The sequence below is a fragment of the Nelumbo nucifera genome, chromosome 5 (genome assembly GCF_055504915.1).
Source record: "Nelumbo nucifera cultivar China Antique chromosome 5, China Antique-T2T, whole genome shotgun sequence".
In the NCBI taxonomy this organism is placed as follows: domain Eukaryota; kingdom Viridiplantae; phylum Streptophyta; class Magnoliopsida; order Proteales; family Nelumbonaceae; genus Nelumbo; species Nelumbo nucifera.
This window is the reverse complement of record NC_142653.1, coordinates 26978941-26999475: the sequence shown is the minus strand read 5'-3', so window position 1 is coordinate 26999475 and position 20535 is coordinate 26978941. Positions and strand designations below refer to the sequence as shown.

The 20535-nt window shown below is 36.5% G+C and overlaps 1 protein-coding gene and 2 non-coding genes across 3 annotated transcripts in view; 1 reads left to right on the top strand and 2 right to left on the bottom strand.

Moving 5' to 3' along the window:
• Positions 1-9978: 9978 nt before the first annotated feature.
• TRNAG-GCC (transfer RNA glycine (anticodon GCC)) lies at positions 9979-10049 on the top strand. The gene has a single exon. It is a non-coding gene; the product is annotated as a tRNA-Gly (tRNA).
• A 133-nt stretch (positions 10050-10182) lies between these two features.
• TRNAP-CGG (transfer RNA proline (anticodon CGG)) lies at positions 10183-10254 on the bottom strand. The gene has a single exon. It is a non-coding gene; the product is annotated as a tRNA-Pro (tRNA).
• A 2776-nt stretch (positions 10255-13030) lies between these two features.
• Positions 13031-20535, bottom strand: part of LOC104607537 (protein DETOXIFICATION 46, chloroplastic) — a 28575-nt gene continuing 21070 nt past the window's right edge. Inside the window, exons 6-14 of the mRNA XM_010273199.3 lie at positions 20035-20173; positions 19780-19917; positions 19628-19696; positions 19400-19510; positions 19000-19128; positions 17624-17701; positions 14513-14584; positions 13555-13617; positions 13031-13476 (exon numbers count right to left, since the gene is read on the bottom strand). Of these exons, the coding sequence (XP_010271501.1) occupies positions 13375-13476; positions 13555-13617; positions 14513-14584; positions 17624-17701; positions 19000-19128; positions 19400-19510; positions 19628-19696; positions 19780-19917; positions 20035-20173 (901 nt within the window). The 3' untranslated portion in view covers positions 13031-13374. The remainder of the gene's footprint in view (positions 13477-13554; positions 13618-14512; positions 14585-17623; positions 17702-18999; positions 19129-19399; positions 19511-19627; positions 19697-19779; positions 19918-20034; positions 20174-20535) is intronic.

Here is a 20535-nt window from a genome sequence, read left to right as displayed (position 1 = left end):
AATAAGTGGTATACATAACGCAAATCCAAATCCTATATACATTGGGTCACTTTGTTTTGAGCCTGTCCAAGCCATTGAAATCCCTACTTGAATGTTTTAAATAGATAGCAAGTATTTTATCTTTTCTTTATAGCAAATAAATAGTGTTCTTAATCCCTTTCTTCCTTGTTTTATTTATTTTATTCTTTGTCTATGGTTTTCATCTTTGGTCTCCTTTGTCTGCTGCCCCAACTCACGCCATATGGGATGGCAAGTTCATTTTGGGATTTAACACTTACCTATTACCAGGAAATGTTGCGGGAGCCCCAATAGCAAGCATCAAAAATTGCAATACATATTTTATTTATAGGGCAGTTTGTAGCCCAACTTGGGTGGGTCGGGTCGGGTTGAGGTTCAACCCATCCCAATCCTAAAATACGAACTTCAAGCTTGGGCCTGACCCAGCCTATGCTTAGCCCAATACAAGGTTGGGTTGGGCCAACCTCAGGATGGATTCAAGCTACCTAACGCCATAACCCAAGTCCAACCTGAGTTGAGTCAATCCCGATTTGCCTGGTCTTAGGCTTAGCCCAAAGCCTAAAAGTATAGACCCAACATATGGAAGAGCTTAGATTGGATCAGGTCGGACTTGGATTGGGCGCAACCAAATTGCACCCTTAGGTTGGGATTAAACACAAAGTCTAGTGGATTAAGGTCGCTAGACCCATCAACGTCCCTACATGTTACTAGGTGCATATAAGGTTTAAAATTTCAACACAATATGTCCGATAGGAGGTAGGGCAGATTATGGGCCAGGCCCAAGCCGGGTATAACACCAATTATAAGGACTTTAAGTTAAGCTCAGGCCCGGCCTGGCCCGCACCCTGGGCCTAGATTGTAAGCCCAAGCCCGGCCCTACATAGGCCCAGGCCAAGCTTACAGTCTTTTCAGGCCTAACAAGTAAAGACTTTAAGCCCATGAAATCAAATAATAAAATTTAATTTATTTAAAAGTTTAAATTAAATAATATGTAAATGTAATACTTACAAAAAGAAAAATTATACAAGCCAAAGTTAAATTGGGCTTGGTTAGGCTTTAGGCCTATGGCATAAAAAACAAGGCATGAGCCTCACTTAATTGTTAGACTTGAATTGGCTTGGGTTGCCTATCCTTATCCTTTTATAGAAAAAGGCAATGTAGGACTTGGAATAACACTAAATAATTAGTGCAATTTCAGCATGAAATTCATCTTCATCCACAGCCTTGTAACTAATCACACCAGCCTTCATTCTCTTGACTGTTATTTTTGTCCCATCATCTAGTTCCCCCTTATAACTGCCCCAAAACCACCACGTCCTAGCTCATTTTCTAGAGCAAAATTCCAGCCTCAATCACATGAGGTTCTACCATTCCACTATGTAAACTCTGAGAACTACTCTCTGTTAGATTAGATAATCTTGCATTGGTGTTATTAGAGACTACAATCTTAACCATGTTTTTTTGGATCAGATGGGTCTCTGGGGTGCACCGCAAAGGAATTTGGTGCTTGGAAGGCACGTTCCCAAAACCATAAAGGAACAACAAGAACAATCAAGAAGGCGAAAAATGCAAGCGGGGCTACACTAGTTCCAAGCCTTGGGAACCTCTAGTCTCGATTTCAAATTACCTTCACTTGGAGCACCTGAGTTAGATTCTGAGCCCTTGTTCGAGAAGAACTAGATGGAGAATTCGAAGTCCCTGATGAGGATGAATTATTAGTTTATTACTCTCTCTCTCTCCTTCTCTCCCTCTCTCATCTTTGTTTACAAAACGACACATTGCATTGGTATTTGGTAGGGTCGCTTTTACATTACAGAATCAGTTTATGGCAGCAATTGTAGTTTTTCGGCTTCATCTCTTTTTCTTCCCTCATGGCAGCAATTATTATTATTTAAACCATTCGACATCGTAGAAAAAATTAGACTTGTTTATACTTCTTCCCGCCCACTTGGTACCAAGGTTTGTTTCTTTTTTAACTTGATCAGATCTATGTGGACAGCTGGTTTGAAACAGTACAACCAGGAAGTAGAGTACTTTTTTGCTTTGATGCCAGGAGGCCTACGGCATCTAAAATTCTAAATATTAATTTAATGTAACAATACGGTTTGGGTCACACCATCCTCTTAGCTGTGCATTGGGAATATTTTCATATTTGTATCCTTTTATTAGAGAGATATTTTCGATACATGACTGCAAGGGATTGTGAGGACTGTTTTATGAACCAAATCCGATTTCGAGTTGGATGCTCTTAACTCAAGAATGGCAGTTGGGCACCTGAGATTTTCACAACAAAAACTGTTCCAGCATAATACCAACATGATTTGTGTCCTCATATCTCACCATGAGACCGAGACCTATCATATGACTAGGACCCATCATGCATCTTATGTGTAAACATAGATCATGTTGGAATAGAATCGGGATCACCTTTGAACAAATTAGATTCCAAAAATTTGCCAACATGATTTGGCACTGCACGTCTGATACATGATAGGTCCCACTTTTATAAGTCTCAATCTGATGGTGAGATGTGATGTTAAATCAAGTTGGTAGGGTGTTGGAACAAGTTTTATTGGCAAGAAATCCCAACGTGTTGGAACACATTTTTTCTCTTTTTTGAGCAGATCTGGACTGATGTTTTATATAATTTACATTTTTTAACCTATTTGACACCTAGAATACAGGTGTGAGGTGTCTCATCGAGGTTCAGGGTACTCATTTTTTTTGCCATTCAGACTTCAAAGGATTGTTAGGGAATTACTGTATGCCACTTACACTTAAGTTGTTTTTTAGGGTGTTTGGTTCTATGTGTGTTTATTGAAAAAACACCACCACATGAGCACCACATAGTCATTGGCGTTTATTGCATATGAAACCACTGTTTGGTTTCATCGTTTATCAAATAAACACTAAAAAACTGAAACACTTTGCTTTATGTGCATAGGGCATTTGAAGAAACATCAAGTTCTTGTTTCCCCCAATGCCCCAACATTTCTTAAAACAAAATGCTTATATGGCACACTTTTATGGGTTTTTATGGGGTGTTAATTTAAGATAAAAAGTAAAAAAACATTTAAAGTAATGTCCAACCAAACAACAAAACCAAGAAACTCGCTTAAAGTAAAATGTATTTTAATAAAAATATACAAATAAATATTAACATTTAAAGCAATAAATGGATCATCTATAAATGCCCACGGAACCAAATATATACTTAATGGTCTACATAGGGTTAATGTGCCTCCTCTGACTACACCCTTAGAACCCTTTGGGCGTTTAACCTTCAATATTTTAACCCACCTCGATTAATGCCTCAATAGTGCTTGATTAGCCCTTAAAAAAAAACACCTATTATAATGGTTATACCCGAGCCAACTCTTTTAATACATTATACATAATATATTATGTGTTATTTTATGAGAGTTTCATATATAATATATCATGCATTATAAAATAAAATATATAGCCTGCTTTAAAAGTAGTTTTATTTGTATTGGTGCAAATGTATGTGAGTGCAAATTTCTATTTACTTTTGTTCCATTTATTTATTTTGAAACGCAAAGTTGCATTGCTATTTTTTTTTGGCAAAAGTTGCATTGCTAATAAGAGGCAATTTCGGCCAGACATTTAGAGATTTTTACAGTGTATTCTAAAAAATTTGGGCAAGAGTCCCATGTATGAGATGTGTTTTGTGATTGGATTTGCTCCTCACAAAGCTCACCTTACAGCCATGCCATGAGAGCATCTTATGTATGTAGTTGATGTTATTAGGGAAAATTCCCAATTAGTACCCTGTACTTTTGGCCTAGTGCCATTTTGGTTCCCAAACTTTAAAACACGACAATTCAGTATTCAAACTTTCAAAACTTACCAATTTAATATCTATCGTTTATCAATCATTAAGTGGCATTTGAAAAGAGATGAATGTCCTTCGAGTATCATCTAATTTTCTTTATCAACCATCCAAATGTTGACAAAAAATGAACAGTTCCAAATCTTTGCCTCTTCTATTCAAGAAAGTTGGGGTCATCAAAATGCCCACTGAGACATGTCCCCAACTTTCTTGAATAGAAGAGGCAAGGATTTGGACTGTTCATTTTTTGTCAACATTTGGATGGTTGATAAAAAAATTAAATTACACTCAAAGGGCACTCATGTCTTTTCAAATGCCATTTAACGGTTGATTAATGCCAGGTATTGGATTTGCATGTTTTGACAGTTCCGGTACTAAATTATCGTGCTAGGCCTAAAGTATAGAGTACTAATCAAGAATTTTCACATGTTATTATTCATGGGTAGATGTTCCCAATACACAATTGCGATGTACTATGAATTTGATGTGAGGTACGCTCTTCAAGGAGCAAATTTGAATTTTGTATCTTCTAAGAGTGCATGTTTGGCTATAATATAGGCTGGCTGATTGGCTTCCCAATTTATATGATCAACAACTGAAAAAGACTCTGGGTGAGATAAAGAACTTCTCCAATCAGCGATAAGGAGGAAGGGTATCTTCCAACATAAGTTTAATTATGACAATTGCAGGGCCTTCTAAGGGAAGATTCCTGACTCCCAACTCAAGAATGAATTGAACCCTATAGAGAGAGGGAAGCAAGGTCTTTTACAATGGCTCCAATGGTGTACATGGCTCTCACATAGATAAAAATGTGCATGATGGTTGTTTTAGGTTTTTACTTTTTTTTTTTTTTGAAAATTCCCGAAGGATGATCCAATCAACAATCAGTTACATCAGATTCTAGAGAAGGAATTAAGAAAGTAAGTGTTACAGACCAAGTGAGAGATGAAGAATAAGACAAAGCATGTTTAGCAAGTCTATGGGCAGCCCAATTACAAACCTAGAGAGCAAATGTAATTGAGTAGTTTTGAAGGTGAGATAGGAACCTCTTGTAATCCATAAGAAGAGTGTAGATACTCCATGGTGGGGTAAGGGTATCCTCCAACAATATATTAATCAAAAGTTGTGCATCATCTTCAATTATGATAGCAGAAATACCAAGAAAATAGACAAATCGAAGGCTTTCCCAAAGAGTTAAGGCTTCAGTGAAGAGTGCATGTTGAGGTGTTTTGGAATAGCACGTGCAAAAAGAAATGAACCATTATTATCCCGAATAGCGATATCAATGTCAGGTTTATCAGTAGCAATGGCACCACCGAAATTGTTTTTCACACTACCTCTTGATGGTGGGATCCAATGGGTCATTGTAGTTGGGGCCAATGAATTGTTCTCATTAGATACCGCTAAAGGGTTATGAATAACATCAGAATGAAACTACCAGTCCACACAAGCCTTCTCTATGATGATCTCAGGGAATTGGTGTTGATTATTGACAATGAGGACATTTTGGGCAAGCCAAATGTGCCGAAGGATATTGAAGTATTGACTACAAATCAAACCAAAAGATTGACTATTACTCAAATCAAGAAAAATCCATTTTGATAGGCTTCACTCTAGGTATGAATTATGTCTAAAGCTCATAGATGAACCAAACCTCACCAATCTAGAAAATGGGCAGTATAGAAATAAATGGTCCACTCTCTCTGTAGCCGACTCACACAAAGGACATATGTTGTTATAGAAACGAAGAATTTTATGGAGTTTACTTCTAGTGGGTAAAGCATTTTGGAGCAACCTCCTAATGAAAATGAGCAATTTAGGACCAACATTCTCGAGACTCTAGAACTGACAACAAGTAATGTTAGAAGCCAAAAAGTTTTGTTTTGAAGTAGGCTGCATAGAAGTTAAAAGTTTGTAACCTGATGCTGTAGTATAGCATCCATGAGGAATCAGCTTCCAAACTAGTTTGTTTGGCATTGTGTTAGCCTATAAAGGAAGCCGAATGGAGATAATAGACTGAGTAGTAAGTGAATCAAAGGAAATTGCAATCTGATTGCTACGACAAGTCATAGAGGAGTGGTCAATAAACTCTGCAACTTTAATGTTGTGGTTTGGTGTGAGCCATAGTGGAGGGAATAATCCCATTCGGTAGCCAAGGGTCGTACATTGCATCAACAATCCATCCATCCCCAATAAGCCAATGGCAATCTTGATGCAAGGCATCTCTCATCTTTAAAATGCCTCGCCAAATGTACAATCCTGAGGGAGAGGACGGTACAAACTACAAATTTTTAATTCTGACATGTTTTGCCCTCAACCGGCCCTCTGTTCCTTCATGGAGTGAAGCACCTCCTGGGTGATGATAGAATTATCTGTAATATTGTGATCCGGTGTGAAAGCACTCTGACATGGGAATAAGTTGCAGCCTTCGAATGACCATTTTTGCAATTAATTTATATAACACATTGTATAATCCAATGGGCCAGAAATCTTAAGCAGTTTCGACATTGTCAGCTTTTGGTATCAGACATAAATTAGTAGAATTGATTGTAGCAATATCTTAGGGATGTTGAAAAATGTGTTGTACACAAGCTGTAACTTCTGCATTGAATAATGGCCAACCCCACTGTAAAAGCGCAACATGCATACCATCCGGACCTGGGGCTTTCCATGGGCCTATACTGAAAAAAGCATCATGGATTTCAGTTTTCATGGGCCCATACTTTGGCTTCTTTGTTTGTGATGTATATGAAATAAAATACACCCTTCAAACAAAATAAAGCAAAAATCTAATATAAACACTAAACAGAATTTGTACTTTTATTTGCTCTCCCATTATTGGTATTTATACAAATTAAATTGCGTTAAGATGGAAGAAAATAGATTAAACTCTTAGGCCCTGTTCGTTTTTCGGATAAATGAGGGGGACAGTTGGTCAATTCCTGTTGACCAGCAATCTTATGTTCTATTTTTGGTAAATTTTGGGTTCCACATAAATGACTTTTCCCCAGATATCCCAAGCAAGTAAACAGTAATTTTTTCACGTTAACACATGATAGGACAAAATTACCCGATTTTTTATAATAAAATGATGATTGTTTAACTTACCTGCAAAACAAAAAACATGGATAATGCATTTGCACAAATAAGTGTTTCCCACTTACCTAGATAAATGACCGAATGAAGAAAATGAATGGAGCCTTAACCCTTTGATACAACAAGAGAATCAAAGCCAATGAGGGACAATTATAAGTTTTAAATTATTACAAACAAATCACATGCACATAAGAAATACATGCCTTAATGTGAAGAATAAACTATCGGGATATAATTTGGGAAATATCAAAAGAAATTATGGAAGATCATATCTTAATTTTCATAAATTGATATAATCTTTGTTAATATTTATAAATATAAGAAATTTAGTAATCAATTTTAAATACTTATTACAAATGTCCACTAAAAAAAGAAAATTTAAAAGTAAAACTTAAGGTTCATATAACTATGACAAATAACTGGAGCATGGTGTAGTACATGATTTTTTTGTCTTTCGTACCAAAAAATTAATGGTTATAAAAATTGGAAAAGTTAATGCCTTTGATAAGGTCAATTACACAAATTTGAATTTGTCTAGTTACCTGAAATATAGGACATAAGGCTGCATTTGAAAATGATGCAAATGGAGTGTAAATCCCGGTTTAGGGTAAATTTGCACTCTGGTTCACTTTTGCCTGTGTTTGTAAACATTACATCTATGTATTGATAAATGACAGAAAATACATTTTCCAATGCATATTTACCTTGATAATAAGATGGAAAAGTATATCAATAAAAAAGAAGTAAATTTGCATTCAAGTGGACTTTTGATAAAAAAGGGAGAAAAATGGTCAGCCCAGGGTCAGAATTTATAGGCACAAAGTACTGTTGTAGTAGGTGTCAACTCGGAATTGATGCCAATTCACGGGCGGGCGTTGGTCCATAGAGTGTGGATCATTGCCATTTCGAATGTTTATAGCTCTGCAGTGGAAATCAGAAATCTGCATTAGGTTTGTCCGTACTTCTCCGGATAAAAGAAGACATGCTTTATTGGAATTTGTGTTTGCATTACAGCTAAAAGTCTGTTTGGTAAGAAGGTAAATTTGCCAGTGCAAAACTAACCCAACTTTATAATTTATATAGACTGTTTTTCATTTTACATATTTGCATTCACACTTATTTGCATCGTTTCCAAACTCAGCCTAATGTTCGAGAGTTAGATTTAATAATAGAGATTAAGTGTGTAAGACAAATTTAATAATTTTCTAGAGAGAGAGGCGTAATGATAGGAACTGCATAGAGAAATTGATGATAGAGGGTAATCATATGATATGCATGGATACTTTAAACCTTGGGTAAGATGGATTTTGCCTCATTACAAAACATGACTACCTTAGTTCCTTGGGGCAATTAGTTAGAATCTAACACCATTAATATTTCATGAAAAAGAGAAGAATGAACTTTTATTGACAAAGAGAAAAGAGATGGTTATCCGTTTAATAAAACCACGTTTGGAACATATATCTGAAAACAACAACAACAAAAAGCAATTTATCTCTATCGATTTGATCGTCAATAAATTAATTCAGAACGTAGAGACAGGGGTGTCTATTAGTATGTAGGTTTAGTGGTAAACTTGCACTAATCGAACCTTATTCGGGATGAGGTGAACTAGTGCTAAACCCGACAGTTGACATTTGCAACACGGATATAGTTTTTTTTCCCGGTATAATTGATATAATTGTATGCATGGATGGGAGCATCGATAGATTGGGTTTGGGTTGGACTCTATTCAAATCAAAATTATTTTGAACGGAATATTGGACAGTTAATAAGTCCAATAAGACATATTTAACTAGATCAGTCCACACTTAATGGTCCAATTGAATTTATATTGAACTGGGTCTGATTGAACCAATATCCGATTTATTGATAGAAATAAAGAGTAGAGATGTCAATTAGGTTTTGATTGAATCCAATCTGAATTAAAATCAATTTGAACAGGTTAGATGGTCCAATAATACATATTGAATTGGACTAATTAAAATATTTATTGGATTGGGTTGGATTAATATCTAATCCATTAACAATCCCATTCATAGACTTGGTTTAGTACAAGTATACTATATGTGGGATGGGTTTGATTTTCCCTTATTTATTGGTTGGGTTGAATATAGTTTTGTTCAACACAAATCATGTAGAATACCACTCCTAGGTTTTAAAAACCGATCCGGAAACAGAATCGTTCTAACTACCGGTTTCTGGGTCAGCAGTTGACCATCCGGATTGAATGGTTCAGACAATTTGCATTATTAGGGAAAATATTTTATATGAGAAAGGATATGGTTATTGGTTGAGAAAGAAGGAATAAAAGAAGGAAAGAAAGGAAGGAGAGAAAGGAAAAAACAGAAAATGAGAGAAAGGAAGGAGGGAAGGAGGGAAGAAGAAGGAAGAGGAAGAGGCGGATTCAATGCTCAATGGCGATGATAATGGCAATGGTGACGGCAAGGCGTCAGCAACAGAGGTATATCTCAAATCTGAGATTCGAGAACTGAGATCTTAGATCTGAGATTGATTTCTCTCCAACTTCTACAATCTTCTTCTTCTTCTTCTTCTTCTCTCTGTTGGATCATATATCTGAGTTCATGTCTCAGTTTCTCCCCTCTCTATCCTCTACAACTTTCTTAAACTACGAACCACTTTCTGGGTCAAACAAGTTGATGGTTCGACCACTTGGGTCAACGGTTCTTTGACCAAGTTAATGGTTTTTGACCTAGGAATGGGTTAAAGGTGAAACAGAACTGGTTGTCTGGACGGTTTTCGGGCCAAACGGTCCAACTGTCTAGATCAATGACGGTTCGAAAACATTACACATTTGCACCACCTTGTAGGATATAGTTCGTTCATACAATCAATAATAACATAATAGACAACAATCCTACTGTGTAATATGAGCATCTCCTATGAATAATGACATAATACACAAGATGTTACCGGCTGGTACATGCTGTGAGGTCGGTGTGGGGGATGATCGTTTTAAAATATTTAATATGGTTTCCTTAGATATCAACGCACCAGTGGTCTAGTGGTAGAATAGTACCCTGCCACGGTACAGACCCGGGTTCGATTCCCGGCTGGTGCATTGTCTATTTTGGTTTTTTGCAGAGCCTTGGGATGAAAAATTGAAAACAGATCTGCTGACCAAGTAACCAGTGACCACCACTACACAGTATACACGTTGACCTTTACTTGAAAATACATAAAATGCCCAACTTGGGGCGTTGCGAGAATCGAACTCGCGACCTCTCGCACCCGAAGCGAGAATCATACCACTAGACCAAACGCCCTTACATGGCACCAAGATGTAATCCATGATTATTTCATGCTTGGATTCAATCCCATTAAGGTTGATCCGAACCCCACCTGTTTCTATTTGTCAATGTTTATAGAGGAAAACCACTTCTTTTTTTTTTAAAAATAAATTTTATAGAGGAAAACCACCTCTATCCTATAAAATCCAATTTGATTTGATTTAAATATAATGCTTAAAATTGATATTGTTTGAAAATGTTCTAGCGAAACCATGGGTGTAGGGCAAAAGAGTACTTGCATTAATATTCATTTGACCAGAAAAGACAAGCAGGGATGTTCTGTGTGGCATATGCCCAAAAACAGTCCCAACGGCCCAAGCTGATGGTCCTGAGTTCAGATTGGCTCCTCAGAATGTGCCCCACAACACCTCTGAGCATGCATTTAGAACATCTCCCATACTTGTTACGAGGAAATATTGTCAATGCACAGTTGCGATGTTCTGTGTGGCGTGTTCTGTCGGGGAGCCAATGGATATTTGTTAGCTCCTAATAGCCAAAGTTTTCTTCAATTATCCTGTTTTGGTAAGACTTCTATTTGAGTTCACATCTGTGCCCCACAAAGTGGGCACCCCATAATGCCCCACAGCACATCTCCACCTTATATTGGGAACATTTCCCAATGATGTCTCATCATCTTCTGTACTTGTTATCGGGAGATGTTCCCAGTAGAAGGTGGGAATGTGCTGTGGGGCGCCCTCTAGTGGGGCATAGATGTGAACTCTTCAAATTCTTTCTGGTTCCACTTTTGTTGCCCTTAAAATCAGAGAACCTTGCATGATGCTTCACCTCTGATCCTAAGATGAACTGAGATGCAAATTGGTATCTTTGCAAAAGAAAGAATGATGAAGGTTCTTCCACAATCCCTATTGTTAATATATTAACGCATAAAGAAGAAAAGATGGCAGTTGATAGTTGATTGAAAGTAATTGGGTTTATATCAGATAAGGGCAATTTTGGGGCCCTAATATCAATAAAAGTAATATTTTAATAAAATATCAAAAATAGATTAACTTTTTAAAAATAATATCAAATAAGGGCAAAGCAATTGTTCATCTTCTTCTCCTTGCAGAAGAGCCGCCGCCTTAGGCAACGCCTCTGCCTCTGCCCAACACCGCCACCTCCGCCTATTAGGCTATTACTGTAAGCGGTTGTAATTGGATCGCCATTAAAAGGCAAGTATTTCTTCATATGATGTGCATGAGCAAGACAAGACCGGCCGGGATGGAACAACAAGTTACAAGTTGAAGTGGTAGCGGCAATCAATAAATACCGTAAAGAGATTGTGTTCCTTCTATATCGTCTGGGTTCCCACATCAATGTAGGGAAACATGACAGCATCATGCTCAGAGCTGTGCCCAAGCCCAAGCAAGTGGCTGATTTCGTGCACCGCCACGAATGCCGCATCAATCCAATCAGTGCGGATACCATTTGTCCATCACTCCTCCGAATCGAAATGCACTCTTCCATCAGTGGGTGCAAAGGCATGAGCAACTTCTCTGAGTTCGAGCAAAGGCATGATCAAAGAAGTTTTCACAACTCTCAGGCATGAGCAACTTCTCAGGCTCTTATCGACAACTCAAAGAAGTAGTGAATGTCTCAGGCTCTCTCTCCTCCACCTCTTCCATCAATGGGTGCAAAGGCATGCTCTTATCATCCTCCTCATCCTCCCTCTCCTCGTCTTCCCTCTCCTCTCTTTGTTTTTTGTTCTTGCATCAGTTAGAAGGATGCCACAATGGAGATAGAGTAAAAGGTCTCAACCAAGTTAAATGCTATCTCCAGAGATTTGGCTACCTCGACTACCATAATGACGACAATGATTTCGACCATCACTTGGAGTCGGCCATCAAGACAACTCCTCCGAATTGAAGAGAAGTTTTCTATTTGGGCGGAGGTGGCAAAACTAGGCAGAGGTGGGCGAAGGTAGGCAAAGGCATTGCCGGAGGTTGCCGGCGGCGCTTCTACAAGAAGAAGAAGATGAACAGTAATTTTGCCCTTATTTGATATTATTTTTAAAAAGATTACCTATTTTTAAGGCCCAAAAATTGCCCTATCTGCTATAATCCAAAAGTAGTAATTTAGCTGCAGCAAAGCATAACTTGTACGAACCACAACCAGTCCAGGGAAATCAGTAGCATAAGATCTTTATCCTTATTTATGCCGAAGATAAGGATACTGTGGGTTTTCCTCTTTTCAGACATTTTCAATGGTTATAATTCTTCTTCTAGGCAGGTTGTATGGAGAAATGAGAAGTGAAAGTGTTCAAGGAAACACGTGTTTGCTAAGCAGAATCTCAATTCTCCGGAGGTTATTTCAGTTTTGGAGTCGAAGCAAGTTTGCAACCAGTACGACTCCCGGAGTCATTCATTATAACTTGAGTTATGGTTATCAATCTATTGAGACTCGGACCAGGCCAGACGGTCAGACCATCAGAACTGGGTTCTCACAGTCACAGCCAATACGGTTTTTGGGTTACCAGGATATATATATATATATTGAATTGAAATAGTCAAACTGGAGGTTGGACCATTTGACCCGTGAACCGTGATCCAGTCCACATCAGTCCGACTCTGACAATGTTTCCGTATATTTCAAAGGAATACACGGCTCTACGGTATGCTGCTTAATCATTTTTCTTGCTTTCTTGCTTCTTCGGTCAAGGTTCTGGTTATGGAATGCAATTTGAAAAAAAACGGTCGCAATTGTCATTTGCAAAATTGCTTTAGTGGTGATGGAGGTTGCTTGGGACTGTGGCTTAGAGATCAAACAAATGTTTATTTCCATTAACTAATAAAGAACAATGTACTCTCAATTACAACACTGAATGGTCACCAAAACAATGAGCACGCACCGCCAATTTATGGGCATATGACAAATTAATAATAATTATTTTACATTGGCGAAATGAACTTGTATGAATCATGAATTCGTGACTAATAAATACCTCCTCCAGAATATCTTGGTCATCTAAGACATGTAGCTTCTGCATGGCGAATTCAATTAGGCTTGGTTGCTCAATCTTTAAAAGCATGATCATGTATCTCTATGCAACATTCAGTTTCCCCACTTCATGTGTCCTGGTTTCTGTTCTGTTGTTCCCTACGCAGCTTTCAGTTTCTCCAGTTCATGTGTGTTTAGCTCTTCAGAGTAGAGTATTCCATGCGGAGAAGTAAGCCGTCGTAAAGCAATAGAAAAGCGAGCCTAAAGAAGCATGTTGAGTCAGTGATGTTTGAAATAAGAACAGTCTTAACCTCTTAAATCAAGGGATAAAATTTTTACCCATTGAAATCCTGCTAGAGCCCACCAGCAACCTGGCAAACCACACCCTCTGCTGCTAACAAGCTGTTAAATTAAAATCATCAGCACATGGTAGAGACCAAGGTTCGAAGTATCAGTATTGTGAAGAGCATTAGAAAAGCAACCTGTAGATACACTTAAAAAATGAATACAGGGAATGATTAGGATTTGTGTGGGCATTACTAGAAAAAGTCATTTCGGCAAATGCATTGATACCAATAAATCTAGGCATAAATGACTATACATAAGGTCTAAAGACATAATAAGCACATCTTTTAATAGTTCATATGAACTACTAGGATACACTTGGGAGTTGGGAAACACTGAGGAAATGGTGGAAGAATTAATGCATCCAGGTCATTCGTTAAGAACATCAAAATAATATCGATATTTGGTGGACTATTTTATTTTCAGATGGCTTTCAACCGAAATAATCTTAGTAGGGGTGCAACTAGGGTTGGTCTGAGTTAACATTTTACACTAGGCTTGGGCCCTCAGGTCAGGCCCACCCAAATTTTGACAAAAGCCCAATCTGAACCCGTCTAAGTTGCATCCCTAAATCTCAGTATGTTGTAGCATAGTGGTGACTGGTGAGTTGGGTTCCATTTCTAGCAATAGAACAAAAAATATTAACAAATTGATAATTAACAGTATTAACCTAAACAAGAAAATTTATGGAACAAAATATTCGACCATAGGAGACTAGTTGATAGTTAATACACGATATTAAAAAATTGTTTAACATTATTTTTAATTAACAAATAATTGATATTAACATCATTATCTAATAATCAAAATGAACATTACTTAGACTTGTGAAGCTTAATAATTTAAGGAACAACCCTTAGATACTAGATAAGGCAATTCAAATTTTCATTCATGTCCCAGAAAAAGAAAAAGAAAAACTGAAGCTATGGAAACGTGTAAGATGAAAGCATACCATTAGTAGAAGTCCACCCAAAGAAAAGCATCCAGTCATTGATAGACTTAGAAACCGAAGATCCCTGCCAGCCTGCATAAATTAAAAATAACTAATGCAGCTAGAATGTGTTTGCTGTTTCTGATTTTTCTTATTCACATGCAACATAAATGTTCTACACTAGCTTTTTGCCCATCTTGAGCCAGTGACATGTGGTATAAATACAGGTGAGTACCGATATTGCAATAACATGGGGATTGTCATTCTCACTCACAAGTGGTATCTCCAACTTTTCACGAGGGGGTATATATTTAAAGCTTAAAAATGTAGAACTTTTATACTTGGTCAAGAAAATATTAAACCAGTTAATCCATAAGAAGTATGTCAGGCATTTTCTATTTTTTCATTTAAGGAAAACTTTTGTTACACTGGCACTCCCATTGTGAATTAAGCATGATCATACTTTTTTTCAAGGGAAACTTTACTTTTATTTATTTTTGGATCAGCTTCTTTTTGGATTTTGATAGCCTATCTATGAACAACAGATGCACATGATCATACTTTTTGTACATTCCTGTTGTAAAGTATTTTGGTGTACGGATGCTGATCTAACTACATTATCTCATATTAATATAATACTTGAATGTTTCCAAAAGAAAAACTTGTACTATACAGTCTATACCCAAAACTTGCACTAAAGGAAAACAAGTGTTTCAATTTACAACCGTCTCCCATAAGTCAAGTAGTTATTCTTTTCAAGTACTTGTTAGTTTTCAAATAAGTAGTAGTTATGAATCAAAACCTAGTTCATATTTCCTAATTTCCAATATTGTTCTGTCCATGGATAATTATCAGGTTAAAATATAAATAACTAATATAAATAATATCATTATGTGTTCTAAATGTAGAGTTCAGTTTTTTTTTTTTTTTTTTGAGGAAAAAGGTAACGTATTGTACTACTCAATTAACAAGCCAAATCTGCACAAACAAGGAGATGTGCAGTGCCCAAAGATATATGTACATCTTCTAATCTGTATATTCTGTGATACAAAAAGAGCTCCAGAATAAAAAAAAGGAGCTATAAGGCCTATTCCTGAACAATCTGTGTTCCTACCCATGAATACAACCTATCCCAACATCCTTTCAGTAAAATCTCTTCTGTAAGGAACTTGTATTCAAACAGTCTTTTGTTCCTTTTCGTCCAAATTGTCCAAACCACTTAAGCTGGTCCTACTCCCCAAATAAAGGACCTTTCAGCTGCCAAGTGCCAACTCCTTAGAATTGCCAATAAATTTTCTGGAACAACAATGAACTTCAGAACAGCCCCAAAAATCTTGCCCAAAGGTTTCTTGCAACTCTGCAGTGAATTAGCAAATGCTCTGAATCCTCAGAAGCTCCCCCACACGTTACACACCTGCTAGGTAAAACATTCAGACATTTCCTAGCCAAAACATCCACTGTCAAACACTTACCCAGGACTGCCACCCATAATAAAAAAGCAGCTTTTGGAGGGGTTGCAGTATTCTGTATTCCACACTTTGGCTGCAGGGTAGTCCATCATCACCACCTCTGTGTGAGTTTTATTTCTACTTCCCTATATCCTTCTTACTTCTTTCTTTGGTTTAATCACTTCATAGTTGTTGCATTTTAGTAAAAAAAAAAATAGAGAACAGATAGAGTCAGTGCAGTGACATTATCTTTGCAACATGTATTTATTTCTTGACTTCTTGAGTAGAAGAATCTATATGTAATGGATAAGCTAAACTGTTTAAACTGGACTTCTTTGACACAGAGAGCTGAGATTAGGAGTGAGCATTGCAGTTATGTAAGAAAAAAAAAAAAGCTTGATGTACCACCAACATAAATTTTTGATAGATACAATTTTAGAATAATTAATGCAAAGAAGAAAGAATGGCACAAGTTGTGGAGTTCCATTTCTAAAACATAAAATTGGACTACAAGTGAGATCACTCCTTTGATACAGACGGAGCTGAGATTGGGACTAAGCATTGCAGTTGTCCAATGTAAGAAAAAAAAGGTTTGGTGTACCACCGACTTAAATTTTTGATTGATACAATTTTAGAATAATTAGTGCAAAGAAGTACACAAGTTGTGAAATTCCATTTCTAAAACATAAAATTGGACTACAAGTGAGATTAGTCCAGGATAAAGTTAACAAACTGAATGCTCTATTCCTCAAAATGCAATGCACTAGATAGAATTACCTAAAGATTCATCACCCATGGCCAGCCTAAGAGATGGTCACAAAAGAAGGGGACTGCAGAGTGATCCTTAGATGGACTAAAAAAAGAAAGAGGGCCCTTGGGTAGGGGTGTCCACGAAAAACCGAAAAACCGAACCGCGAAATGCGGTTAACCGAACCGATCGGTATATATATTTATATGTATATTTTATATATATTTTTAATATATGTCACAAATTTTCTATATATTATATATAAATATATACATGTATTATATTTATAATAATCTATTTACAAATATATTATATTTTTAAAATATATTATATATCATTTATTATTTATAATATAATATTATACATATATTTAGATAATATATATTATAAATATAAAAAACCAAAACTGGCGGACCGGTTAACCGGTGGTACCAGTTCGGTTTCGGTTTGGAAAAATGAAAAAGCTGGTGGTAGTGGTACCAGTTCGGTTTGTAAAAATTGCCCATGGTTCGGTTAACCGAACCGTGGACACCCCTACCCTTGGGCACTCAGATAGGTGATGCTATGAATTGGCATCCATTTTGAACTGCTCATTCAGATGGACACCTTGATCAGCTGATACAATAGAAGATGCCCTTGGAAGAGATGGAGTAAGAAAGAACCAGCTTCCCTGAAGGATACAAAACATGGGCATTGATGAAAATCTAAATTGGCTTGTACCAGAAATCTGTCAGCTTTGCAGCAGTTTGTATTGCCTTCTCTCTATTCTGTTTGGATACAGAGAAGTTTATCTTTACTTCATAATTAATACAATTCATGGTTAATGACCCAAAAAAAAAAAAGTAAAACATATGGTCACGAGAGGAACTAGTAAAATGAAACAGCAAATTAAGAACCCATTGAAATGCATCTGTAAAGAAGTTTACAGAAATATACCAGTAGTGTTCCTTCAAGGCTATGTGTTGAAGGTGTCACCACTAATGCAGTAAAGTATGCAAATAACACCTTGTGCATCTGGAAAAGAATGCAGGGTAAGAGAATAATAACATCCATGAAAATAAAACATCTTTATGCCACATTTGGTACCCAAGTTTCATTATATCCATCATCTATTAATGACAACATCCATGAAAATAAGAACTAAATAGAGCTCAAGATGTGTAGATCAAATAGCATGTATAGAATCATTTCTATCCCACAATTGATACCCAAATTTAAGTACATCCTTCATCTAAAAAATCAGGACTTGTATTGGAATTCCAATAAAATTTTACATTAGGAAGGAGAATTTTGAAAATGACATACTCCCTACCTATATGAAGCAGACATAAGGAACATGTAAAATTATATGAACCCAAAAGCAGACAAGGATAACAAATGGTGTTGTCTGACCCACAGTTTGCAACATATTTTATATAAACTACAAGCAAAATAGCCTAGTCTTTCCACTTCATTTTGCTTAAGGGCTTTGCAGTTCATAAAGACTAGAGGAATTGGATAGTTATGGACAAAATAATTATTAAACAGTTATTGATATGACCGAATATGACAATAAGTAATCCATCAGGTTTGGATTTTAGAGATGTTCATCTTAAGACATTTTTAACATGATTTGCTTCAGGAAGAAAACCACCAAGTTAAACCTGGACAGAGCTACTATCTCTTATCCAGGGGCTGGCTGTCACTCTGGCAGTTTAGAAAACCTATCAAAAGAATGTCATTCAAGGGGGAGTCTCAGATTGTATAGGATGGATAAAAGACATATCTAGATCTTATGGGATGTTAGGCTACCAGGTTTTAGAGGCAAGGTTCTAGATATCCAAAGTGAAACACCATTTCATTGAATTCTAAGATTGGCATTAACTTAGTAATCTAAAGAGTTTCAAGAAATGAACAATATTGTGGTATACCATTACAGAGCTGATGCTCAAATGCTAATTTTGTATATTTCTTTTGTAATCACATGTTATCTTGCTTTAATACAATTTGCTCACAGCTACCAATAAAAAGAATAATGCTTAATGAGGTAGCTATTGGATTAACAACTAGGGCAGTTTAGTATAACGTATTAATAATAGATCATTGCAGGAAACCCTAACTCAACAGTCCATTTCAGAAGTGAAAATTTAAAACCAAGTAAAACTTGCCACAAAATGCAAATTTGCTTCTAGAGACCAGGAACATTTTGTAACAAGAAAAGAAAAGAAAAACCTAGTTATTAATGGAATCATCAAATCACTCATAATAACACAAATAGCGATACTGGCAAATAGTTGAGACCCAGGGTTAAGGTAATTAGAAGCAAAACTAACCTCTCTAATGATCTCATGGTCATTTGTGAAAAGATAGGGCATCAACCAGGGAACAGATGTTCCAATTATCCCCAATATCAATCCAGTTAATGCTCCAATGATCACAAGTGACTTCAGCAGCATTCTTGCCTGTATGGCATTTATTGTGCATCTTTCAGCATAATTTTGACAAAGGTAAATAATAGATATAAAAATATGCAACACCCAGTTTCTTGAGGAAAAAGCAAGTACACGAGTCATTTTCAGAAACTAGTAATGGATAACTAGAACACCTAAACTGCAGCCAGCAATGTACATAACATTCAGATTTGCATTGCCACAATAACAAATACTGAAACATTAGAACAAAACACATAATACATAGGTAATGTGATATTAGCAAGGAAAGAAAATTATTAACCTTCGCTAGATTCCGATTAACTCCATACATCAACTCAGGCATAAAAGACTGTGCAGTTTGAGAGAGGGGTTCACCCCATACAGTACACATGCAGAACACCTGAATCATAACCTACAACAACATTGATTACAATATATGTTTTATGAGTTCATTACATCCCAGAATGAGTGACATAAGAGATCAAAAGATAAATAAATATGACAAATTGGAGAAGTGAGTAAAACCAACCTGATGTGCTGCAATGGTGATAGTTCCCATGGATGTAGCAAAATATGTAAGAAGGGAATAGAAGGCAACCTGTATATCAATAGGTTAAACCATACTACAAAAACTAAGTATGAGCTATAGACAGGGAGAGACCCATGTAAAATCTTACAAACCTTTGATATCATGGTTACAAAAACTGGAGCAGCAAGTTCAACTATTTGCAGCAGCTCTTTGATTGATGGAACAGATACTGAGAAGGCATTGTAGCCTTTCTTGTTCAGAGTATCAATCATCATATAACCTGCAACAACCTGGAATCATTGCTGGTAAGTCACAAACCTAATAAAAAACAGAAACAAACAAATGCAAATTAAGTAAGAACATCCTATAAAGCATTGTGAATCAGATATGATCATCTGTTAGCATACTTGTGAGACCATCGTTGCCCATGCTGCACCAGCAATACCATAGCCCAAGAAACAGCACAAGACAACATCACCAATGCCATTTATGACACTAGCAACTGCTAAAGCTTTCAAAGGCCCCAGAGAATCTTTCATGCCAAGGCTGGTTACCAAAAGAGAAATATCAGAATAGGTACTGGATAAGAAATAGAAATTTCATTTATTTTCACAAAAAAAGAAATCACTGAAAGACAGATTTTACCTGAGGCATAAACAGATCAAGCTAAATACAAATGCTGATATAAGAATATAGAAGTTGTTTTAGCAAAACAAGGAGCAGATAGCCTCTTATATTTTGGGCAAAGTTGTAATATTATGTAATTTGAGTTTGAAGATGCTTTAATAACTGTACTTATGAATTATTAGTGAAATCTTCTTCCTGATCTCTCTCTCTCTCTCTGTATATATATATATATATATATATAATATTAACTTGGTTAAAGGAGGTGATTTTATTCAGGCTCT